Source organism: Mercenaria mercenaria, chromosome 4, assembly GCF_021730395.1.
Source record: "Mercenaria mercenaria strain notata chromosome 4, MADL_Memer_1, whole genome shotgun sequence".
Classification (NCBI taxonomy): domain Eukaryota; kingdom Metazoa; phylum Mollusca; class Bivalvia; order Venerida; family Veneridae; genus Mercenaria; species Mercenaria mercenaria.
The window spans coordinates 26,721,975-26,749,597 of NC_069364.1; the positions used below are offsets into that span (position 1 = coordinate 26,721,975).

Sequence of the window (27,623 nt, forward strand, 5' to 3'; positions counted from 1 at the left end):
TTAATTAGATATTGAATGGTAGACTACCAACCATAGTAATTAACGCGCTATGGGCAGGAAAATATTGATCAGGCGAGGGAATAACATATCGTCTATCAATGCAGCTCGTTGCTAAAGGGAGATATGTCAGGCATTCTTAAAGCCCCACGATGCTTTTGGTTAGAGTATAACTGAGAGTTTAGCCCAGCTCTTCTTATTTCGTATAAAATGTTTAGACCATATTTACAATAGTTTAATAATATTTTATTGCTTTCTTCTCAAATACAAATTTACAAGACATGCATACAAAAGTCGAACTAAATTTAAGAATTTCATAAATGCATGGATATACAGATTATATATGAAAGCAAAGGGTTGGGCCACAAGTTTTAACAACATTAGCGGGATGGCCCTTTGTATTTTCGTCGCATTTACATGAAATTAAGGAATGTTTTTATTTAAAAATGAAGTTCAAAAATTAATAAGAGGAAAAAATAATAAAAACTACAATGCAGAAGTAATATTTGATTTTGGAAAGAAGAGAGAAGGAAAAAAGACACTGCGTTGATATTTCCTGCCCACTAAGCTCATCGCAAACACCGAATATACACCTCAGACAGCCATTGTTGAAAATGTATTCTAATTTAAATCTAGAAACATAGTAATCATTTTCGATCTTGTCGATTTGATAAAACAGTGGATATGTTGAAAAAGCCTTTTATTGTCTTCGTCACTTAAATTGTTGATTGCAAAGAGTAATTTATTAGCACTGAGAGGATGATATACACGAGTGTTTTTAAGATACGCCCCTGATCCGAGTACAAAGGACACTTAAAAAAGTATTATGCACTGCGTTTTCTAACCGAAATACGCAGTTACATGTGGAATTATACCGTAAGTGATTGTAATGCAAGTCCGCATTTAGATTACTACAATTGTTTCTGATTCTCGCATGATGTATTTGAAGAAATCTGTCAACAAATAGAAAATAAGACGGAACTTCTGGCGGTTTGAACATTGTTTTAAGTTTGTATTTGAACGCTGAAAATGTTTGAGTATTACGTGTGTCCATATCTAAATTGTTCAATATTTTAATAGACGATGATATTACTGATTTAGAATAAATTTCGAGACGTCGAGCAACTGTGGCATAGTTGTCATTATTTCTTAAATTATATGTATTAGTACGGAAGCTTATCAGGGCCTCCACTTATCTAAAAGTTTCGCGTCAAGTCAACGTGTGTCTTTTCGTTTTGAACAAAAACATCTGATGAAGGCGTGATAATTAATACGTTATACGTAAATGTTTTTAATCATTACGCATACTTTTTTATCGAATTGCGTGAAATATTTGCCAATGCGATTAACTTCTACACGTCTAACTAGATCTTTCAGCGAAGTCGTCAAGAAACATAACAAGAAGATAAATGTATTTGGTATTTCAACATAATTTACTCGACTTGTTACATCTTTTTCTCGAGAACGTTTATTTTAAGCGATATAATTATGCATGTCACGTGATATTTAAACACGTCAGGTTCAAAAATTGCCTATATTGGTCTTGTCTGCACAGTGATGGTTTCATTATGTCTACGCCAGAAATATTCTAGGGAGACATATTGTTTTTCCCCGAGTTGTCTGTCTGTCCGTCTGTCTGTCCCGACGTGCCCACATGTAAATTTGGGGTTAGCGTTTCTGTTGAATTTGACATTCTGAGGTTGTGGTCATTCTGGGGTTAAATTGGTATTGTGGGGTTAAAAAATAGTATTGTGGGGTTAAAAGGATCAAAGGAAGATAATAGGTAATATAAGGGATTACCCCACTAATCCTGTAAGTTCGTCCGTCTGTCCTTCACAAATCGTGTCCGGGCTGTATTGTTTAAACCCCTTAAAGGATTTTCAAATTACTTGGCACAAATAGTCACTGTAACAAATCATGGAGGCTGGGGGAGACATGTGTTTTTGTTACAAAAACCCTTCTTGTTTGTGAGTTGATTTTAACTAAACTTGCACATAACTTTTACCACCAAAAGATCTTGGTTCCTTTCTTGAACCAGGCATATCCCATGATTGACTCGAGAGTTATATCCCCTAAAAGGGCAAAACTTGTCTAAATTGTGGTCTTGTCTGCACAGAATTATTGTTTCATTTATGATTTTATTTTTCAGCTATATTTCAATATGAACATGTGAAATTTCATAATAACACAACAACACTTCCCCCTCTTCCACCCCATCCCACATCACAACCCCCTCCCCACACTGAGGTGACCTCCCCCCCCCCCCAACCCCGCCTTAAAAAATCTTTTGTTCAGCTATATTTTCAATATAAACATGTGAAAATGTGAAATTTCAAAACAACAGTTCCCCGCATCCCGACACCCTGCACCCTCTCCACCAGGGTGACATCCCTCCCCCAGTTATTTTTTTTTATTTTCCAGCTCTATTTCAGTATGAACATGTGAAACTTCAAAAGAGCACTTCCACACGCCCCCGCCCCCTCCCCTCCTCCCTCCCATTCAGTTATATATGATTGTCCTTTTTAGCTCGACTAAATATATCAAACACTATCAAAGCTTTGACACTAGCTAGATCAATGTAATTTTGTATGTGAATAGAGGGCAATATTGAAATGATGAACAACACTTTGTTAAAATTCATGTTGCTATGGAAACAGAAATAGTCAAAATATAGTTTTCCCATATGGATCCTTTGATGACAAAAAATTATAGTGGCTAGGTTAATGTAATTTGGTATGTGAATACATGGAAATATGGAGATTACTATAGGTTTACTCTCCATCTGTCTGTCTGTCCATCCGTCTCACAATGTTTATCTCGAAAATCACGATGTATATTTTTTTTTTCAATTAAATATTTGTCGAAAATAGAAAAACATCGAGCATATTAAGAAAAGTTAAGTCGAAAAGTGAAAAACATCGAGCATATCGCGAAAGGTTAAGTTGCATTACCTCTATACTTTTAATCTTTGTCAATAAATTTTATTGACATGTGTAAAACATCTTATCCAGGCGAGTAAAGACAAGTCGACTTAGCACAAAACATCTCACCAACTGTAGGCCCTAATAAGCTTCCGTATATTAGTACCACGAACTGTTTCTGGACCATATTTACAATACAATAATTTTGATGAAAAACTTTTCGCTTCTTGTAAGAAATACATCTTTCGAAGAAGTTTTTGCACTTAATTTTTATGAATTCAGCTATTTTTCATATGACGAGTGAGTTAACACATTGTATTTGAAGTTAATTGTTTAACGATTTGAGGACGCTCTTAAAACACAATTATTCTATTTTACCTATTTCTTGATAATCAGTAAACTCTTATTTCAATACTAGTTTTATTTGTTCGTTTTTTTTTATTATCACAAATAAGGTCAATGAAAAGAAATCATATATTTATCATGATCTATTTTATAACTATTCCTTTTAATAATCCGCATTTTGACCGAACCTTAAAAGCAACAGTAACTGTTGTTTTATCATTTAATCCAACATCTTAAATGTAACTTGTGGAAAATGACTTTAATCATTTGCAGCGGGGTCAATAACAGGCTTTGTCTCCACCCTCGGGTCAATATTTTTTTTATCACTAATATATGACTGTATATTTAGACCATCAGAAAATAGAAATGACTATAAATAAAGATTCAATAATAAAAAAAATGGCATTTATAAAACATTTTGTGACACGAGTTTTGACAACTGCAAAGATATTAGTAATTAGATCTAGTAGATGTATCCTTGACCCTGTTTCATAAAAAAATAAATGAAACAACAACAACAACAATAACAACAAAACCACGACAAAAGCAACAAACTCGTTTTTTTGAGTATAGGGCTTTAACAGATTGTGACCGAGATTTCCTGACCTTTCACAAAAATGTAGGTGTTGCTCATAGCAGAATCATTTGTCTTTTTTGTCTTCTGTTTGAGCTTTGCAAGTTGTCACAGTATAAGATTATGTTATAGTGCCAGTGTTCGGCATTTTTTTCTGTTCCAGTGTTTAAAGTGTCATGTCTTCAGATTAGTTTAGGATGTTATTTTTCCTTTAAAAAGATAAAAAATATCTGCAGATTGTTAAAGGAAAGCAATGAATAAGATGATTTAAAATTTCATTTCATTTTTATGTTAAAAACTGATAAAGCAGCTTTCAAATAATCACATGGTTAGAAAAATCACTACTTTCAATTATTACACATAAACTTATTCATTAGAGGAATAAAGGGAGGTAATCAAATAATATACTACATTTGTATCAATCAGTTTTCAAACTTTTGGCAAATATTTAAGAAAGAAATCATCAAAAATAGGATTTAGCAAGAAATATACATATTTTATGTTTCTTACAAAAACAAGAACAACAACAACAACAACAAAAACAACAAGTGGCCACCCCAACATAAACAAAGACAGGGTTATGATACTGGTCCTTGAATGTAAAAATCACCTGTGGCATACATGATTACTCTTTTTTTCAAATACTGATACATAATTTCTTAAAAATTCTAATAAATCAATATCAACAATATTATAAGCTGGCGAATCGTCACCCCAGAAGTATGCGCCACAAAAATAAATGAACCGCGCCATGAGAAAACCAACATAGTGCGTTTGCGACCAGCATGGCTCCAGACCAGCCTGCGCATCCGCAAACGCACTATATTGGTTTTCTCATGGCGCGGCTCAAATATCGTTTTGAAGATGAAAAACGTTATAATCAAATCAGTTCACAAAGTGCCCATTAACTGACCCCACTGCTTCAGTACTAATTCTTGGTCTTACTCAGTCACCATATTCCTGATCTGTCTCTCATTTGCCTCTGCCATTCTGTACCACACTTTCGAACCTCATAGACATGTTTTTTTTAACTTTTTCTCTGTCAATTTGGGTCCTCTTCGTCAGCTTAGCTAAGGTGTGTAAAGATAGGCCATTAGAATGTTTCTCATACGTAGTAACTCGCTATTATCTTATTTAAAACAAAGCAATAGAATGGAATGAAATAATATCAATATATGCAAGAGGGCATTACAACAACTCTGTAATCTATATTAGTATATTCATGTGATGTCTATGGAAAATTAAACTCATTCGGTCTTTATCATTGTTCTCACAACAGAGCAAACCACGAAATAATACAAAGAAATTTCTGAACTGCTGAAACAACAAGGGATCTTCTATGTGTCGTTGTGGCACGTTGGTATTTTCGTTTTGTCGCTTTTCCTCGTGAACCAAAACGACACAATGAAACTTCCAACTTTTTTCGTTATGGGCGTTGGCGCGCGCGTAAGGACGACACAACGAAATGTGCAGCGAGCACGCCAAAGCGACATACTAAATGTCCTATATAAGCCAACGTACTAATGCATAGTACTGCTTGCTAATTTGTCTCTTGTACATGTATTTATTGTATTTTTATTATTATTATTTTTATATTTTATATTTATTATTATAAAATATGAACGTTGGGTTTAGTATACCTTTATTTATTTATTTACGTCTTGTTTTAGTCATTGGTGAATTTATGTTATCATGACTATGTTAACGTATATATTATGTAGAAGTAAATCTAAATAGCCATTAGCTACCATAGTGCACAATAGCAGCATTGGAAGAAACAAAATAAAAATGCCGTAATAAGAAAATCGCAAAATTAAAAAAATATATTACAAAGTTTAAAGATCATTATCTACTTTTAAATAACAGCAGCTTTCCATGCTGACGTCGTGACGAAAGTACAATAGCGTGACGTCACACTTGAACGTCGTAACCTGGACAACATTATAACTAAATATTTTTCACAATATGTCTGTAAATCTTCCGAAGGGAAGTATAGTACAAATCTGTGTTGAAATTTTACTCTTTATTTAATAAATAAAGAGTAAAATTTCAACATAAATATTTTTCTGTTGAACTTGTTGGAACATAATTTCATTGCCATAGAAAACAAAATGATGGAATAAACATCAGAAACGCAAGTAAGTTAAACCGATTTTATTTTGTTCCTTGTAATTTCCATTTGGGACAGTAAGTGTTTATAAACCAATTTGTAACTGGTTCTCGAAATAGCCATCTTTTTAATAAATAGATAAAGCGAAGAACTAACTCCAGAAATATACTTTTTACTTCAAAACTTTTTAATCAAATTCTTGAATCATCCGGTCTTTTCCTTTTAACTTTTTGCTGATAGTTAAATAATTCTAACCAAATTGAAGATAACGAAGGCGGAGAATCGTCACCTATACGAAAGATACGGGACAATAAAAGAAGTGTTTCCCCTACCCCCTTCCACCCCCTGCACAGACTTTCATCTGTAATTTACGGTCGATTGTGAAACGAGTTCTACAAACTTAATTCAGTCACTCTCGACACCGATTCTTGATGGAGGTTATAAGAGAAGAGAAGCTAGTTTCCCATTTAATGTTCATCGCCAGTCAAGCTTCAGTTTGTTTTTTTTTTAAAGTCTTTTGCATGTATGATGCGGCAACGACTTTGACGCTCCGCCACAAGGCTACTACTCATTACCAATCCCCGTTTTCTAAAGCATTGAAGCCCCGAAAGAAAATCCTCTTCTCGGGAAGTATTAGTATATTTTATTAAACTTTCATGAAAGATCTCTCTTTTTATTATATACTTCCGGAATCGCTTTTGGAGAGGATGCCGCATTGTTATTTTAAATAGCAGGTGTTGTCAGAGCGGGCGCTACTAGGAGTGTTTATATAGGGAGAGAACTAATAACTGGTAGACGCGCCGCATTATGGATTTCTGTTACGCCGCAAAGTGGTATTAATGCATTTTGTAGAGACTTATCCGAAATCTTCTTCACTTAAGGGAAACAACCTATCTATGAGTGAACACTATATAAAGTATTTCAAAGCAATGGAAAAGTCAATCTGCGTAACTTGCAAAACAGCTAAGATGGTCATGCAAAGAACTTTTACTGCCTGTATACCAAACTGTGCAGCAGTAATCTAAAACAGACAAAATATATGCATTGTAGAGTATTTTTTCATATCCTCTGTTAATAATTCTTTATCTAGTTGTATATCCCACGAGTGTATTGTCGATACAGATTCCTAATTCTTTTTGAACTGAAAGGTCCATCAATAGTTAAGTTCAAATTGCTACATTTGCGTTGCTTGTGTTTTGTACATATTAGCATACATTTTGTTTTTGATGGATGTAACAGCATGTTGTTTTAAAACACCATTTTTCGATTTTATTTAAGCTTTTCTTAGTTTAATTTCAACAATTTTCATATCATAATCAGATTCATATATTGTTGAATTGTCAGCATATAGATCAATATTTCCGTTGGTTATTGATAATGCTATGTCATTGATATAAAGTGAAAATAATAGGGAACCGAGAAATGACCCTTGTGGAACGCCGGAAGTATCAGACATTTGTTCGGATCTGAAGTTACCAACTTTGATCAACTGTTTCCTATTAGATAAATTCGACTGGAATAATTTAATTGTACTATCTGTAAATTTATACAATCTTAGTTTATGTAGTAAAGTGGGGTGATCAACAAGATCAAATGCTTTCCTTAGGTAAAGAAATACAGCACCTACATATTTTCCAGAATCTACGTCTTTTAACCAGGCATCTAATAATCACATGAGAGCTGTATGACATGAATGACTGGGTCTAAATCCTAACTGAGTTTCGTGTATGATGTTATATCTTTTAAAGAAAGATTGTATTTGAATCGCTATATGTCTTTTAAATATTTTAGATATTGTCAGTAAAATTGAGATAGGGCGATAGTTGTTTGGATCTTCTTTATTTCAATGTTTGTATACTGGAACAACAAATGGCTCGTTTAAAGAATCTGGGAACGTAAACATGGTCAGCTTTTAACGAGAATTTGCAAGAATTCTCTCCCTTAATTATTGACTGTGTTAAAGCAATTCCCTTCAAATTGGATTGCCTCCCTTACATTAGCTAAAGTCGTGTCATTCATGACCCAAGTCAATAATTCTTTGTCATGGATTTTGCATCGATCTAAAATTTTGCTTTAGGTAGTACACGGAAATTAAGCTCGCATGTTACTCCATAGAAAGCAACAAAACATGTAGCCAGTTTTTGATATAAATCGCGTTGTTTAATAGATTCATATAGAAATATTATTCTTGTAAAGATATAAAATATTTCTGTAAGAACCATTATGTTAGCTTATGATATTGCGAAATTCGTGTTATCATGTAACAGAAAATGAAAACATTTAAATAAATTTCTTTTCTTTTGAAACTTTGAAACCCGCTAAACATTGATATCCGAAAATTATTTCATAAACGAGCTTTCCCACAAACACATGTATAATAATTTTCCTCGAGAAAAACGAAACTTGTACGAAGATACATGTATTCCCATTTCTTTTCCATATAACGGTACTTTTGTTTAACTTCCATTCCTAGAAGTTTACTTTTTAAAACATGATAAAATAAAGTAATAAACTAAGCAATACTGTATTTGACTGGCAATGGCAAAGAAAAACCCGAGCAATTTAACAAACTTAAAAACATACATGTTATTAAAACACGCACACACATGTTTTATTAACTGGCCTTGATCCATGGTTTTTTATAGAAATCAAAGAAAGAAAGAATCTATTTAATAATGAATCGAGTGTCTGATTTTTCTGTGTCTGTGTATCATAGAGATCCGAACTCATTTTTTAAATAATTAGCTATGATTCACCCTGTCTACTTATTTAAAGTGTCTAAGTTACTTACTTGTATAATCAATGATATACATAAATCAAATATGCCATTCAGATATGTGTTTTTATTCTTTACCTATTTTATCTATCCAATCGCGAACGTTCATTTGCAACACGTGACCCTACAATATATTACGGTATTTGGATGCACGTGCGTACAAAAATCCAGTATTTTCTGTATTTGGACGCACGCGCGTACAAAAAATCCTGTATTTTCTGTATTTGGACGGTTCAGCAGTCCCATGTTAAACATACGATAAAGCCCGAAACGTGTGAAAATGTTCCGAATGTAAATCGGAATAAGTAGGCGCTCTATGTAAAGAGTTTGATTATGCGTCTTGAAATCTGGATTTAATTTGAGTTTTTTAGTTTACAACACACAAAAACGATTCAAGGGATAACAATGCTATCTGATTTAGATATTAAAACATTCGTTAATAATCAAAAACTTAAAAATACAGTAAAAAGGATCATCAGATGTTGGAATATTTGAAAAGTCGCTGAAAGACGCCGTTCCGGACGAAACCTAGAAATTGGTATCAGCCCTGACTGTCTGAATAACTACCTCAGCAGTTTTTATTTAACGGTTAAGAAGCAAAATGGAGAAGATTATGAATGACAGCGGACGGTCGGTCAGCATCCAAAACATGTCTGCTCTATAATTCAGTTTTCGTCGGATCTTCACCAAACTTGCTGACAATGTTTGTGGGCATTACATCTCGGCCAATTTCGATAACCAGCCAAAGGCACTCTTTGATTATAGTCCTTGAATTACTCGAAAAACGCGGAATTTAGCCTTGTACGCTCTTTTAAGTCGAACAGTTTTCATCCGATCTTCACCAAACTTGCTGACAATGTTTGTGGGCATAATATCTCAGCCAAGTATTATTACCACCCAAATCGCCAAATGGCTGCTGTAGGGAGGTTGCACCATATACTTTTTTAATGATGATACGCAGAAAAAAATTCAATGAATTACGTATATTACGTATGAAGTGAATAAATATAGAATAAAAAGGTTATTTAAGGTCTAACATTGTTCTGTATAATATATATTTGCACTCCTACCAAGCTGGGAAAAACTAGAAAAGGCAGGAATACAATTTTCAGTGAAACATTTTTAATTTAAACTATTATTATAGTAAGATAAAATAGATATAGAATAAAAAGGTTATTTAACATTGTACTGTACAATACGAGATATATTTGGACGAGTATCCAGCTGAGAAAACCATATTGAACTCGCCTAGCGGCGCGTCCAATATGGTTTTCTCAGCTTGGTACTCGTCCAAATATAATAGGGTTATTATAACAGTAGCTTGATCTGGGATGCAGTATTCCGCTCGAGTGGATTTTGCCAGATCGGATCTCACGAGGAGCGCAAGCACCGAGTGTGATCCGACCTTGCAAAATCCACGAGAGCCGAATACAAAGTCCCAGATCTAGCTACTGTAATAATGACCCTTTTATTATATACCTTTACCATTTTGATTCTTGTTTTAGTCTTGAACGAAATTTTCAATGTTTATTGATATTAAATGGAACTTAGTGAAGTTTTTATGTGCGCTATTTATAGAAATGTGTCAGGTCATGCATATTACTGAAAATAGTCCGGCAGCATACAATACGGAAGGTACAATACGGAATTTAAAAGGTACAATACGGAATTTTTGTCTGTCTGTTCATATTTAGTTGTGAAATACAAGCCGATTTTTTTACAGAATTTATATAGGTATATAATAAATCTCCGTATTGTACAGAACAATGTGTGTCGGTACTCTTGTTTATCAAAAATGCAATTGCAGACGTGATATAGTCACCACAATATTTAAGTATACTAGTATTAGGACCAATGCGATCTAATCTCGTTGATTTGTTTGTATCTAATCTATCTATAATTTTTTAAACTTCAAACGTCGTTATTGGTTCAATATTAAATATGTTATATTTCAATTTGTTGTCGAGATACTTTTCCAAAGTTAAAAAATTGCTTGTTACAAATTCTGTCTTTTTTACGATATTTGATTTATTAATGAAATCAGTGTATTTAATATATTTGAAGGCTCATCTATTATTTTATTATTGGCAAAAACTTTTGATGATTGGCAATGATATGCCATTTTCTTCTGTATTATTATTTGATATATTTCTTATATTTTCCCACATATAGCTTGGATTTTTATCATCTTTTATTGCAGTATTATTTATGTTCTTCTTACTTTTTTTTATCATTGATGAAATTTTGTTTCAAAAATTTTGTATTCATTAATTTTTTTATCCTTATGTAGCTTATTCCGTTGAATAATTGCTTTTTTAATATCTTCTGTAAACCACGACGGTTGTATGTCGCGTTTTACCCTCTTCGTTTTCATAGGTGCATTCTTTATCAAGATATTGTTTAAAATAGAATAAAGACAATGTAGTGATTCGTTTGGGTCAGACAATGTTTCTTTTAAGCGAAATGGTGCAGTTGATAAGTCGTCCCGAAAACTGGCTTCATCAAATGTTTTGAAAGACCTGTACGTTATTGTTCTGTGACTACCTTGACTTTCATTAGTGTGTTTCATCGATCTCGTGAAACATATTGGGTAATGATCGCTTATATTGTAGTTTGGCACCAGTATTTCACTTATATATTCACACCGTGTAGTATATATGAGCCGCACCATGAGAAAACCAACAGAGTGTATTTGTGACCAGCATGGATCCAGACCAGCCTGCGCATCCGCGCAGTCTGGTCAGGATCCATGCTAGCTGTTCGCTAACAGTTTCTCTAATTGCAATAGGCTTTGAAAGCGAACAGCATGGATCCTGTCCAGACTGCGCGGATACGCAGGCTGGTCTGGAATCTGGATCCATGCTGGTCGCAAACGCACTATGTTGGTTTCCGCATGGCGCGGCTCAAATGTGATCAATAGTAGAAGTTTGTTTTGTTACTCGTGCTGGGATTCTAATAAGTTGATTAAGATCGAATTTCGTTATTACATTCTGCCATTTTTTATTTGTGAATTTTTCGTACTTATTTTCCGGCAAGTAATTTTAAAATGTTGAAGTCTCCAAGGATATGCGCTTCTAAGTTTAAATTTTATAACAACTTTTCAAGTGTGCAATTTTCATGGAAGAACAATTCTATAGGGGTCCTTAGGAAGCATAAAACGGCCCAGAAACATGAAATTATAAAGAATTAGGTTTGATTTATATTGAGTTTGTTAATAAAATGAGGAGATGAGGCGTACAACAACAATCAACTCCCCCAACCCGTCCCCCACCCCGCCCCCAGCAACATCCACTACAAAACCAGCTATTAAATATTAAAAAGAGATCTATATTTCATTTATAACGAAAACACTAAAGTCAAAGGATAGAAAGTAATAACATCATCAAGATCAATTATGGGGAGATAACTCTGCAAATATTTCATTGCAGACGATAACTATGTCCAATTGACGTTTATCTGTGTGACGTCAACAATTCAAACATTATGACGTAACATACTGACGTCGTTTCCATAAACACTAAAACTTACTCCGATCAGATTTGGACTTCTCTGTGTTCTTGAATTTCGTTTCCAGTCTTTACTTGTATTATTGTCCAAGAAGTCACTGGCTGGATTATAAATTTCCAGGTAAGTGATAGTATACATGTAAGATAAATGGTATGTATAAAAATCGAAGGCAGAATATCTGATAGAACGTTTTATGCAAGCATCCGGTTTGGTGTATATGTACATGTATTTGAAAGGCAACCTTTTATTTGCGTGATAATATGATACTTTTGATTTATTTCTCTTATAAATGTAGAAAAATCGTGTAATAATTTAATGAAATGAGCCGTTATCTTGTATATAGGTACATAGGTACTATCCGTAAGTATTGATCTGGCACTCCTGAATATTCAAAAAAAAAAAAAAAAAAAAAAAAAAAAAAAAAAAAAAAAAAGGAAACGGATAAAACGCTGGGGACTATGGATTCGTGTTCTCTGTCTGACATATCATTTTTGTTTTTCAAATTCTATATGCAAACTCAACTTGCGTATAATTTGCCACTCCTATCCAATTAAACTTAACATGATTTTTTATGGTTCCTTTGATGAATAAATCACTTGTTTTTAATATTGTTCTATGTAGATGTGATTTACCCGAAGCAAAAAATGTCGAATACAAGTCTTTAATACATAAATCTGATAAAAGACAGGTTACTTGTCACTAGCGTTTCCAAGTACAGTAGAATTCCGCTATTAAGACCACCCATTGTTCTTTGTAAAACTGGTCTTATTAGCGGTCTGGTCTGATTGTATTTTACTTGACAAGTGTTTGTTCATTCAACGGATAATTTAAGTTGCTGGGGTCAGTATAGAATTAATTCTACAACAGAAAATAACTGTTCAAAAAATGAACTATGTTACAGAAGATAATAATAGGCGATAAAATTACACTACACAGCATTAAGAAAAAAATGGTCTTGTGAGAATTCGAACCCATGTCAATGTTCGCACTAAGCCGCCGTGTTACTGTTTAAACAATTATAGCAGTATTGATATTTTCAGGACACAAAGATTGCGTAAAACGCCCGAATATACTGGCGAAGATTAATGAGTTCCAGGTCAATACTTGCGGACAATGCCGCACTGCATTATGAGTTTTGAAATGTAAACAAAGAAAAAAATAACATAAGATTTAAGTCCATATAAAACGTGTCCGGAGCAGTAACGCCCTCCGTGTCGTATTTTTTCGTCGTGAATTCGATTCCACGACCCGTATAATTTTTATTTAAATATATCTGCAAATTGATCAAATTGTCATGCACTCGTCCCCTTCGCCAAGAAACTATCTAGCGATCTACTGTCGTATATTCTGTTTTAAACGAGGAGGCTACTGACTGTTTATTCACATACTGAGTCATAATATTGTGCGGTACTATGGAAGAGCATTAGTGCCAGGTGCGTTTTATTTATTAACTCGAAATTTCGAGAAACTGAATTCAAAATTTCGACTTATTTAACTCGAAATTTCGACTTATGTAACTCGAAATATCGAGTTTCTATCTCGAAATTACGACTCACATATCTCGAAATTTCGACTTACTAACTCAAACTCGGGTTACTAATCCGAAATTTCGTGTTACTAAGTCGAAATTTCGGGTTAGAACGGACCGACCGACGACCCACAGACCTACCGAAAAGCTCACTCCTATATATAAACCCCCACCCCAGACTTCGTATGTGGGAGTACTAATAAACTTTGATAATGTGGCAGTTGACCTCAATACAATCGACACTGTTTATTTTCCAATACAGGTAAATCCGATACTTGCTTTACAATAGATCTATGACGGATTATCTTTGAACACCCCTGGACTTATTGGGCTCAACTGCCACATTATCAAAGTTTATTAGTATAATGATTTCACAGTATGCTCTAGCCTATTTTGGCCTTTAGTTTATACTAATTTATTTTAGCTGGATTGTGATGAAAGCTTGTTTATTTGTTATTTGAATCACTCTCGAGTCCGCTTTCTGGAAAAACCAGTACTGGTGTCATATGACAGTCATGGTCGTGACCCCATTGGGGCTCAAACCCCAGGTTGAGCGGCCGACACCTTAACCACTAGATCACCGCTTCCCTTAATCTGGACATTGACTTCATGACAGCGAAAGTCATCTGCTGAGCACAGAATATCAAATAATTTATTTTGGGCGTTTTTTTTTTTATCTGGATGAGTTGAACATCACACCGACATATTTATAGGTCATTGGTGACTTTCCAGTTTTACATGGTTGAGAAAGACTCCAGGTGCCCCTTCGTGCATAATTTCAGACACATTGGTAGAACTGCTGACCTTCCACAAGCCAACAAGATGCTTCCTCACATGAAAAAAAATCTATACCCAAAATGGCATTTCAGGTGAGGTGTATGTGATTTCAAGCCAGCAATCTGAACCAATCGGCCACTGAAGCCTCTAAGGATCTTATTTACAGTTTCAATTCTGCAAGTCCAAGAAATCTCAAATAACTGACAAAAGAACCATCTTAAACCCAAAGGCCATTATTCTACGAATTAGAGTAAGTAACACGAAATTTCGACTTAATAAGTCTAAATTTCGAGTTGTGTATGTTGAAATTTCGAGTTAGTAACTCGAAATTTCGATTAATAAGCCGAAATTTCGAGTTATTAAGTCGAATTTTCGAGTTAAGTATATCAAAATTTCGTGTTATTGTCGAAATTTCGAGTTAATAAATAAAAGGCACCAGGCACTAATGCTCTTCCGTAGGTACTAATAATGATGATGATGATAATAATAATTACGATACTTGTTTTAATGAAAGAAAGGCATACAGACATAAAACAGTTCTTATCTAGAGCTTATCTGGCATTGTTTTATGTATTTCCGATTTATAAATAAAGCATATCGTTCAAACATGTTGCGAATTTTGAAGTTTCAATATGGTCTCCTATACAGAACATCGGTACATCAAAGTCTATCTAAGTATATGATAAAGATATAAATAAACGTTATGCACATTCAAAGTAGTAAAAAAAAAAGAAGATTTTTATCGACATATGAGATAAGTACAAACGGTCTCACACAATAAAAAAATCACAGAAAACGGCACCTTTATCTAGATCCGAGTTGATAATTTTGCGGTCTATTAAATTGTATCAAGTACATTTACAAAATTAGTATTATTATTTCAGGTTAAACATAAATTATACATAACTTTCTAAATTTTACTGTGTTAAATTCTTAAATTTTGTATTATTTCACAATTTATATTGTGTTGCCTTTAAATTAAAATGATCAATATTTAAACCAATCTATTCACACCAGTTTTATTCTTTATTCTGGCACATTGGCGATCAAATATGCGTTTTGATACAAAAAATGCGAAATTATATGACTTAATCATGAGAAAAAGTTATAACTGTTTTGGAAGGGTCTGTTTTTAATTAATACAAGCGCAGTTTCTTCCCACGTGTATTTTTAATGGCACACAAAATTAGATTGGTTCAAATCAAGATAAAAAATTAATCAAGAAGAACAGTAACTTTTACACACGCGCGAGCTTTTCCAGAAAAAGGAAAATGCCACTAAGTACAATGACATATTAGTGAAATGTAGAAATGTCTGCAGCTTTTTTTTTTTTTTTTTTTTTTTTTTTTTGATTTTTCACAGTAAATACCATGACATACGCTCATGTGGACTTAAAATAGGTGGCTTCGATTGTGTAACTTGGTACACCGAATTTGCCCGAAGCGTGCACGGTTCAGCCAGGTAAATTGCGCCCGCATCAATTCCGTACATTGTTGGACATGCCAAATTGCCGATCGAAACACAACGGCGCATTTCGGTATACCGATCACGTGATCGGGATAGCCCGTTTTGTACGAATCGAGTCCACCTATTTACACAATTAATTATTTTTTAATTTGATTACACAAAATGATGTTCCTATCCAGGCTAAAAAGTAGCATCGAGCAAAATTATATGAGCCGCGCCATGAGAAAACCAACATAGAGCGTTTGCGACCAGCATGGATCCAGACCAGCCTGCGCATTCGCGCAGTTTGGTCAGGATCCATGCTGTTCGCTAATGGTTTCTCTAATTGCAGTAGGCTTTGAAAGCGAACAGCATGGATCCTGACCAGACTGCGCGGATGCGCAGGCTGGTCTGGATCCATGTTGGTCGCAAACGCACTACGTTGGTTTTCTCGTGGTGCGGCTCATATAACATTAAAATGCGTAAGCATTATCATGGTGTTGCGGCTTAATATATTTATATGCGTTCTGACAGATGTCGGAAGTACTTTCCCAAGAGAGCTCATTAGACTTAAATTTTACATTTCTTCATATTTTACTTACCGGATGTCACCGTTCCGGATGATCAGAACAAAGCCTGGATCCGGTACACGGAAACGCAAAGTACGGTACGAATAAAGGGCAGCCAGCGTATTAATAGAAACAGTTATCTTTCTAATGAGTGAATGTAATAAAACAAAACTGACGTTTAAAATATAATGAAATATTTTGAAACTGTCCAATATGAATAACCATTGGACAAGATAATGTTGGAAAAACATGCCATGAATATCCTACCACTTTAGATTTCATACAGTTTGCTGGGTTTTAGTGATGAATATAGCCAGTCTATCCCTCTGATCCATGACATTCCGTGCAAAGCATGGTTGCAAATTCATTCCGTGCAAAGCATAATTGTAAATTATCTAAATACATGTACACTGCTAACTTGCGTACAAATTAAACCAACTATCAGACAAATCGAGTCTGCAATATTTACTATTTGTTTTGTCCTCATTGCTTCTGAGGGATCTATTTTTCAGATTTTGTTAGGGCCTAATATATTATGTTGTTATTAAGTAATTAAGTATATATCACATGATATCTATTTCAAGAAAAAAAAATAAATAAAAACAAAAACATTAGATAATTTTAGGATTTTATTTAATGATAACATCCTTACATCATTTAAAGATGTTTCAGCAAATAACCTTTTTATTTACACTACAGTATGTTCTTTGATTTTAATGCCGACCGTAACTTTGTAAATTCTTGTCCGGGCTGTAATTCTGTCATCCATGAAGGAATTTTGAAATAGTTTGGCATAAATAAATTAACCTTTATGAGACGACGTTTGATGTGTAACACTCAGACCCTTTCTACACTGTCAAGGTCACACTTAGAAGTCAAACAGTCTGTTTTGTGTCCGGATCGTAACTTTGCCATTCATCAAGAGGTTTTAAAAGTACTTAGCATAAATGTTTATCAAAATCAGAACCCTAGCTCCAAGGTTAAGGTGTTAACAGGGTTATTTTTGTGTCCGATCCATATTTCTGCTTTCCATGGAGAGATTTTGAAATATCTTGGCATAAATGGTAACTATAATCAGACAATGTGTCACGCACAAGACCCAGATCCCTTGCTCAAAGGTCAGTGTCATATTTAGAAGTCATATCATAATAGATCTTTACGTGTCCGATATATAACTCTGTTATCCATGAGGGGGTTTTGAAACAACTTGGCATAAATGTTTACCATAAGGAGGCAATGTGTTACGCGCAAGACCCAGACCCCTAGCTCCAAGATCAAGTTTACACTTAGAAGTCAAGTGAAAGGTTAAGAGGGTCTGTTTCATATCCGATTCGTAACTCTGTCATTAATCATGTTACAATCTAAATATTTTAAGATTTTGTACCAATTGCAAATTAGATAAGTGGTAACGCATACAGTCCATGTTAAACAGATCTTTTACCGTGTGGGTTCGAATCTCACCATCGACATTATTTTTTTTTCTCGTAAACATTTAGATTCCTTCATGAACTATGTGACAACACAACAGAGAAGTATCATAAGCCGATATGGCAGATCAGAAAAGTTTACCATTATATCAAAGATGATATTGACTAAATACATGCATTTAAGGTTTCGATGGAGGCCTTGAGAAACAAAAATCAAACAACACCAAATCATAGAAAGAAAGAGTTGTTTGACATGAAAATTGAACAGCATGTAAAACATGTATATTACTTTACGAAACAAGTGTCAGTATACTGATATAAACATTGAATTCCGGAAAAGGGCTGCCTAAAGGGGCTCCACTTCCGGACAGTTAAACGCCTTTAAAAACTCACCATTTTCAAAGAACTGTTACACATGTTTGTTTTGATGCATTTGCAATAGCGTGCGAGTGGTGAATTTTCACGTAACAAGGTGGAACATAGTTTTCAGCAATTGTTTATCTTTTTTTCTTTACAAATGGCATTTATTTTCAAAGGGAGACAACTTTTTCTCAAAGATTACTTAAAATAATCGGAAAAAGTTGTTTCCCTTTGAAAAGATCATTTACGTTGGTTAATTACATGGAACATATTTTTGTCTCCTTTAAAATTTGATTCCATGTTGTGAAAAAACAGATATAAACAGATTGCGTCGAAATAGTTCCACCATTGTATCAAAGAATATTGCACACTCGCACGCTTATTGCAAATCATAAAACAACTGTGTGTTTTTAAAGGTGAGTTTACTAAATTACAAATTCGCCCAAGAGAGCCAAATATGGATGGAAAACAATTAATAATATCCCGATAACGGAACACGTGTTCGTAGAATACACATGTTCCACATGCTGTCAATTTGATGTAAAACGGTTTCTAGATTGGTGTTGTTTTTTATGTTTTTCAGTCCATACCATTCGTACGTAAGCCATTAAATAATAAGCATACTGTTCCTTATTAATATAAGGCAGTCCAATCTAGCAAAGTACAAACCAAAAGATAAGAAACAACATTTTGTGGAATGAAAACTGAATCATCAAAAATACAATTCCCGATAAGAGAAATAGGTGTCATGCTTAAACCAGACCCTAGCTCCACGATCGGTCACTTTGAGGTAACGAATTTTTTCTCTAGTCAAGTTTGTCATACTAACTATTCTCATTTGGCATGAACTGTTAAAATTCATGGCAAACTCCTTATTTAATAAGTGCCATGACTCTAGTTCAATTCTATTTAAAGTTCAAATTCGACTTACATTTAAAAAGCATACATTGTATGTTTCTTGTCCACCAATAACTCTGCATCATCCTTTGTAATTTCCTATGCTGATTGATGTAATTCCAAGACCTATGACTAGATCTAAACGTGCAATGATACCGTTCTGAGAAATTTTTACCAGCAGAAAACTTAGCATACTTAATTTGTGGAATAATTTTGCGCTTCCCGAACAGTAAGACATTTCTTACTAAACATTGGGGTAAGAATACAAATCCCTATCTTTTAGAGCTTTTTTGAAGTTACATTTTTATGATACCATTAAATGTCAGCGTATGCTTGTCGTAAACCTTAAAACTCTGTCCGTAAGCATGTCTGTAACGACATGGTCCGACATTCGTATGTCCCTTGACACACCCTACCACAATTTTACTTTGTAAAATCGTAATCTTGACATTGCAGCCTAACTACATTCTGTTCCATTTTGATTGAGTTACATAATAATAGAAAAAATAACACTAGAATTGGCCGAAACTAAATTAATTTGACAAATTCGTGGGTAAAATCAAAAAATATAAAACAAAGAACATCTCAGAGTTAAGAATGGGTCCTTCTCGGATCTTGGTTTAGAAGATCAAGTATTTCAGTCAGATTGTTCCATAATTGTAATTATACATTTTTGTATGGAGAAATGAGAAATAACAAGTGTCTAATTACAGTTTGACAGTAACAGATATAAGGCTAAGACAATGTATTACTTAATATATTATTCAATTAATGTAGTAGTATGCACGGTACTTCCTGTATTAAGGTGAGTTTAGATCACACTTTGTTTCTATATACAGTGTAAGATAGTTATTATTTTATTTTTTATAAAACTATACTGAGAAGAGAATGACTGAGTAAGTTTGCAGATGAAGTTATGAAAACCGGACTGAGCTTGTCCACCTGTCATCTTGTAGAATAGTTGTATGATACCAGTATTACCAGAATTATTTGCACAAAGTTCATGTGGGAGGAAAAGTAGACCACTAGGTATTGGTGGGTCTTTAACACTTCTAACTTGTTAAATACCGATGGATAAAAATAAATGCTAGAGCCTACAATTAACGGTCAATGCAATACATTAATGTTACACACCGATAGCCACACGAAAACTACATGCAGATATTGACTTGCCACAGTTCTCTACTGCGAAAATCTAAAGTGGTAATTTTGACTGGGAATTCACGGCATGATAGCCGCTGGGCATATGTGCATTGTACTTCTCCATAGAGTTTACCGTATGCCAATTTACAAACGTGGTGCGTTTAACATTATAAAGACTTTTTTTTTATTTTCTGTTATTATCGCGAAAAAAGCACTAAACTTGCAGTCCAAAATATTAAAATAAATTCAACAAAAATCAAGTCAGGACTTTGGCTTTTTGTTGACTGATTTTCTTGATATATCCCGCTGTAACGAAAAATCAGGATCGGGCTTCATAAAATGTTAACATTGTAAAAAAAGATCCAAACATGCAGAACTACCTTAATCAACAAATTATACAAATTTTCTTCTTACAGCAATATGTTTAGACCACCGAAGGAACACCCGGCGAGGGAAAAGCGTGCGAGTATTTCCAGACTGTTTTCCCGCGTTCATTCAATGCTTGTCTGTGGTCACTACGGCAGTTACGATTTGGTGAAGAAACGAAAAGAAAATATATGTAACCTTACTTCCGAGAAACCTGCGAGAAAAACTTTCCTTCCTTCAAATGATGAAGAGTTTCTGATGGCGTTGTACAAAGAAGGGCTCCTGAAAAGTAATATTATTATAAAAGATGGCAGCAAGAGATTTAACTTGGAGATCCTAGTGGTATTTGTGAAGCATGAACACCCAGCGATCAACATCTGCATGGGATTTACGGACACTGAGCTTCTTCTGACAAACAGACTTCAGGAATACCGCCGGTATATGCCAAACAACGATACAGAAATTGACGGAAGATGCCGAGTTCGAGTCGGAATCAACAGAGTGTTGTTCGGAACAGATAAGGCTGATTCTGGAGCGAGATTTGATGGTTTTCCGGTGGCTATGTGGTTTGATGTTTATGATCCAGCTGTTGAACAGTTTCTGCTGATGAAGTTTAATGCCAGGAGAAAGTATCGCTCGATATTCACGCAAAGAAGGTAAGTCGGATATATTGAAAGGGTATTAAGAAAAGATATAAGTCCCTTCCTACGTGAACGACTAGGAGAAGTAAAATAAGCTGTAGGAGTAGCACTTTAGAAGTACCAAAGATAAAACAGCAATGAAAGGCAAGAGTAGACTAGACGGCACATCATACCGTCCCGTCTCGATGGGTCGGTAACGCGAAAGGATTTTAGTTTAACCCTTACCATGCTGGACACGACAGATTCTGCCTTTGCAACCAGTGTAGATCATGATCAGCCTGCACATCCGTGCAGTCTGATCATGATCTGCACTGTTCGCCATTCAGTCAGTATCTTTTTGGCAAACATCCCTTTTAACAGTTAATGGCATTGTCCAAATTGAAAGATGGACAAGTTCATTATAGAAATTTAGCAGGGTAAGGGTTAAAATAAACGAAAAAGACCGAAGCTTTCGAATCTCATGGAGATATTTTTTTTACTTAGCTCTCTGTGCGAGCAATTTCAAATGCATCTGAGAACCAGTTTTTGCGATATAAAAACACATAGAGACCCTTTGGAAATGAGAGTAGTTTCATTTTGTTTTGCGTAACTGGACGGTAGTATATACCAGTACAGACCTTCATAGATTGTTCTGCCTCAGTTAAGTTGAACATTAGCATGATAAACGGTCTGCTCTTACAAAAATCTAACCTAGAATACTGCGGCAATATAAGAGTTCTATAAAGTTACACTATACCAATTCAGTTCCTTCTTTATTTCATATAAACAATGAAATCTTGAGACCGCATTTTCAGTATTTTAAAGCATTTCAAGCATATGGAAACCATACAAAGTCATTTAGTATAACATGTCTTTTTACTAAAAATGAAAATATATTGAGATGTTGTTACATATAAAAAATGATATATTCTGAAAAACATCACCCTCTGAAAATTCTCCCATGAAAACTGCCGTTTAGCGATTACGCGTATGTAGACATTTTCTCAATGAATAAAATTAAAACCCGGAAATTCATAATGGCAAATTGCTGTCCAGATCTTTTCTCAATACAGTAATAAAACTAAGCCAAAAATATAGCTGCCACATCTTCATATGATTCATTATACCAGATTTCATCAACAGCATGGAACTACATTTTAGACTACTGTACACGTAACACTGAGTAGCCACTTCCTGTTTGGTGTAATCAGTCCTGTAATTTGAGAGATAACGCAGTTTTCTGCTTGAATTTTAATGGCACCATGCAGCACTTCGTCGATAATTGGAAGATATGTTAAGAGGAATTACTTTTTTACATGTAACCATTAAGATATTATGCAAGAGCGATTATCCAGAAATGTTCATAGCTGATTATAACGAGGGACGAAGCTTATGGATGCTCAACCTTTCCTTAAACTGTCTTAAAACGCTTTAAATGACTAACAACCGTGTTTTATAAGAACTGCATTGCATTCTTTTTTATATAATGTTGACTTTACAAAATAAACTTTGTACAGACGGACAATAATAAAGTCGAAAATTGTCCTGAACAAATCTGCGCCCAACGCGGCGCGATTGTCCATTCTTTCACATAATGAATAGTTTGAGGCTTTTTTTCGGACTTAAAACATGGTCCTCACGAAAAAAGGTTGTCGTGATATCAAATAATTTCTGAGTTATTGTCCGCTTTCAGGCAAAGACAATTCTTTAATTTGTGTTTCTGTACTGGATTAAAACAAGTCGGCAGATGGAGCTAAAATTTTATTGCATATAAATATTTATTGCAGTTAAAAGTTTTTTTTAATACGATTGATATTCAGTGTTGCTTTTTAGAAAAATCTAAAATAGATCTCGTTTTGTTACAATTGCCTTTACAAAACTTGAATTCAGCTTTGCCTTATGTGCATCATTAGTTGCCCGTTAGTTGTCCGTGCTGAGTTTGCAGTTTTGTTTAGGTCAAGTACATGTAATTTATTAAAATGATGGGGCCGAGTGTAAACATTTTAAAACGTACATATATTATCAAAAATTAAACAGACATGCCGCGACCATTGTCATTTTACCATAAGATTTTTTTCTTCATAAGTATTAATTTATGAAAAAATGAAATTTAATTAAATTTTATTTCAGCTTTTCAAGAAAATTCTGTTTTAATATGTTATGGTGGGAACCATTGTTGTTTGATTAAAACAGTCTCCAGGAGATTTATGCATTTTTCTTCTTTCTTTAGATTAAAATGCGCATATTAAAGAAGTCATGGCCAACATTCCAATACATTGCCAGTAGTTTCGGCAAAAGTAGTCTCCCTTGAATATACACGAATCGCGGACCCGATAACGTTTATCGATAAACAGTTTTACTATAGGTTTGTATAGGAAAATATATTTCAAACATTAAAAACGTATTTTTATCGTTATTTAACAAAATGTTATAACCTCGTGAAGTAATCTTCATTTGTTGCCCTTTATTTCAATATATTTTTATCGATGTGATACAAAAACTTATTGCTTCCATTTTTGTTTGAAGTTGATGACTATGGTTTCTATGTATTTGTATATAAAATTTTTGAAAAGATCGGTTATGTCGGGTTTTAAAAGGCTATAAAAACATTTTCTATCAAAATGACATTATTTTATAACCTCGTGAAGTATTCTCCATTGTCTGAACATTGTCTGGGTATTTTTTATTTTAAAATTGAGTAATGACAAATTGCTTCCATTTTAATTTGAAAATGAAGTAATCGCAATCTTGAGCACGCTTTTCACAAATATTTACTTGACGGTACGACGACACAAGGCAATGCTTATCAATGTGTTGCATATCTGTTTGAGCGATTTATTTATTTATTCATTTATTTATTATAACATATATATAAATAACATGTACTTTATTTGGCATAAAATGACATTATAAAATGACATTAATTGGTATATTATGATTAAAGGTAAAATTTTTTGAATTGGCAAACTTTAAGTCATATCTTTAATTGGATTTTTTTTCTTAAAAAGTCCGCATTAAATTAATTTAAAAAGGCAATTAGAATTAATTCTATGTAACTGCTTTACAAACTGTGTGCCGGTATATTACTATAAACTGTTCTATAATTGAAACATTTCGCGAAAATTTTGATATATATGTGCCTAAAATATTACATACAACCATGGCTTCTTTACATTCACTGATCACTGCGTGAACGTAAAAGTATAAATTACAAATTAAAGAATGATGGTCATGTTAACTGTGGTGATAAGTTGAATTATTTACCCGCGCATGCATTTCAGTAGAAGATGAAAAAAAGGTGCACTTTACGAAACTTATTATTCAAGTTGAAAAGAAAAACAAGTATATATTTATCAAATACAATAATCACTTTCACCGGTATATGACCTGTTTCATTATCATGATATTGGCAGATATTTTTTATGAAAACAAAGACATTTTTATAACTATATTATTTTTCTACATTCCATAAAGGAAAATTAATTCCTACTCCACAAATCTTCATGGTCCGATGGGGACCCCTGTTGTGCAAAATTGCCCATCAATTAGCTGCTATTACATAATCGCTGATAAGCAGCAGATAAGACGGGGGGTTTAGATTAGATTATCGTGGCGGACACCTCTTCGCAATTGTTTTATGGTCTTAGTGGGAATATTGTGAAACAGTGAAGTTTTATTGTAATACAATATTTTATTCTATTTCAATAGAATTTTAAGTACTATATAGTCTATTTCGGAAATTATTATTCGGTCACAGTATAGGTAATTTCAAATATTACCGTGATTGCGGGATAATTGTAGTAACATTTCCCCATCCCTTTCTTTTTTCTTTTTTTGTTGGTCCACTCACTCTTGCTTTATATATATACATATACATTTTGTAATTTAATCATCTTTCTGAATGATTTACAAAACAACAACCATGATAAAATTATATATGCTATTTGACTTCGTACATGCTTATATCACCATGTCATGTTGAATTGAATTGAATATTATTTTTGCTTTGTATACTCAAATAACTGTTATGTACAAGTTCCGAGGTAATAAAGGTATGTTCTGTTCTGTTCTGTTCAAAATAATTTTTAATAGCAAATAGTTATTTTAGGTTAATTATAAAATGTAAGATAGTATATGTTTTAGACAATTATAAAATGTGTTTTTAACAAATGTATATATAATATAAATGTGCACAAAGATGACTGAAATGAAATGTTGAACTTATATAGTAGTGGATCTAGGCATTTAAAAACACACATAACACTAGAAATTGCCAAACTTTATATATGCGTTTAATTCAGTTTAGGTTGTGTTGTCCAGCTGTTCGAAACTATTCTGAAACAAACTGTTTAACTGTCACCTAAATTTCTTTTATAATTTTCTACATCCATCTAAAATTGTATGCAAAAAAAGTATAATAAGTAAAAAAAAGTACATCTGTGATCAATTTGCCGTTAGATAATTTAATAAATAAATATCTTGTTTTATCGTTTAAGCTATAAGAAGATATATATGACAGAACATCTCTACTTTATGTCTCAGTTGATGGTTTTTATTACAGACATATTTTGGGGGTAATTAACGTAGCCTGGGGTGTTTAGCTTGTCTCCATCCGGTGTATTCGCAAAGGTCCATAAAACATCACGCGTAAAACTACAGTCAATATGCAGTAATTGTCAAAATCGAAATTTTCAGGGCGATAAATTTGAAAAAAAAAATATAAAAAAAATAAAATAAAATAACACGAGAACATAATTTTACAACACTACACTTGACAGCAAAAAGGGGAAAGCTTTCAAAAGGGAATTGAAAGAAAAGGAATTGTTTTGTGTGATGCTTTATCCTTTACCACTAAAAAGTGGCATTTTTTATTTTTATATTTTCGGCCCATGCATTCAACGAAACTTAAAACTTCACCCAGCATATACATGGCAGAAAATACACATTACGTACGCATGATGAACAAGTATTTTTACCGTAAAATCATACATTTTACTTATTGTTTGATATATAATTATTTATAACTCATGGAACAATGTCGGTATCTAGCAAAGTCCATGAAATACAATTAATTACAGTAGCTTAAAGATGTGTTATATTCTGCTTTAATTTTCATACTTCAATACTTTTCATATCTAACCAAGACGCGTTGCTCAGAGCCGAGTTTACCTATATATGCCAAACAGCAGGTTTATCGATAATTTGGTGTAAAGGGAAACAACTACAACGGCGCACAAGGCAAAAAATCAATACCGACAGGAGTTGCGGTTCTCGTATATTTCACGCTCAAAGTTGGGGATGTAAAGAAGGGGCTTCTTGAATTCTGATGACATTTGTAATTATAATAAGTTATACCCAAACGTACTTGTAGATAGAAATCACAGGAAAACTGCAAAAGTATGAGTTGCAAACACAATTACAAACGTTTTTCTGGTCTCTTTCACTTTGTCGACTGGTAGTCAAACAAAACAAAAATTGCAATTCTAAATGCAATTTGTGTTTACATAATTTAAACAGAAAATGGAATTTTGACAATAATCTCTAAACTGCAACATTCTTCTTATCCCGTAACTGCGAGATTTTCTGCCATCATTACAAGAAAATTACCCGTCGCACGCAACCATAATATCTTTCATCGTTATAACTTCCTATCTCGTTTATACGAGAAAATATTTCGTTATTATAATGAATAATATCTATTACAAACAGTTTGTATCGTAATAATGAGATCATTGCAGCCAAACTTTCTCAAAATAAAACTTTAGGGACTTTTGTTTTCTATTTTGACTTAGTATGAGAAGGGTGAAATTTCACATTTCTAGATAGGATTTCAATTAATGTTTAATTTTACATGCAAACTGATTGAGAAAGATAGCTAGACCTGCACAGCATTTACAAATACATTACGTTATCTATTTTCAGCTTTTTTTCGGCCGAAAATGCCATATACCAGCTGTATTTCTGTGGTACTTTTCTAGGGCGATTTAGGGTTAGACAAAGAGGATTTTATTACAAGTATTTTCTAACAGTTGATAAAAAACAAAAAGCCCCCAAAAAACAAAACAGAAAAAGAACAAAAAAAAAAAAAAAAAAAAAAAAAAAAAAAACCTATCTGTAACGACATTTGGCCTTATTTTTTGATTTTCATTTTTCAGATAATTCTGAGGCTTATTTTCGTCATACGTTCCCCATTCAAACATTTTATTGCAGCTATAATTTCTGTGTAAGGTTGCAATTTATATTTAGAAACTTGTCTGTGA

General features: G+C 33.6%; 1 protein-coding gene across 2 annotated transcripts in view; it reads left to right on the forward strand.

Moving 5' to 3' along the window:
- The first annotated feature begins 5,891 nt into the window (after positions 1-5,891).
- The window catches only part of LOC123553284 (uncharacterized), a 34,645-nt gene continuing 12,913 nt past the window's right edge, over positions 5,892-27,623 (forward strand). The window contains exons 1-2 of one of the 2 annotated variants that reach the window (XM_045343024.2): positions 5,892-5,975; positions 20,794-21,399. In XM_045343024.2, coding sequence (XP_045198959.1) covers positions 20,798-21,399 — 602 coding nt within the window. In that variant the 5' untranslated portion in view covers positions 5,892-5,975; positions 20,794-20,797. Of the gene's footprint in view, positions 5,976-12,193; positions 12,351-20,793; positions 21,400-27,623 lie in introns of those variants that run through there. The other variant, XM_045343023.2, reaches the window with a different exon arrangement.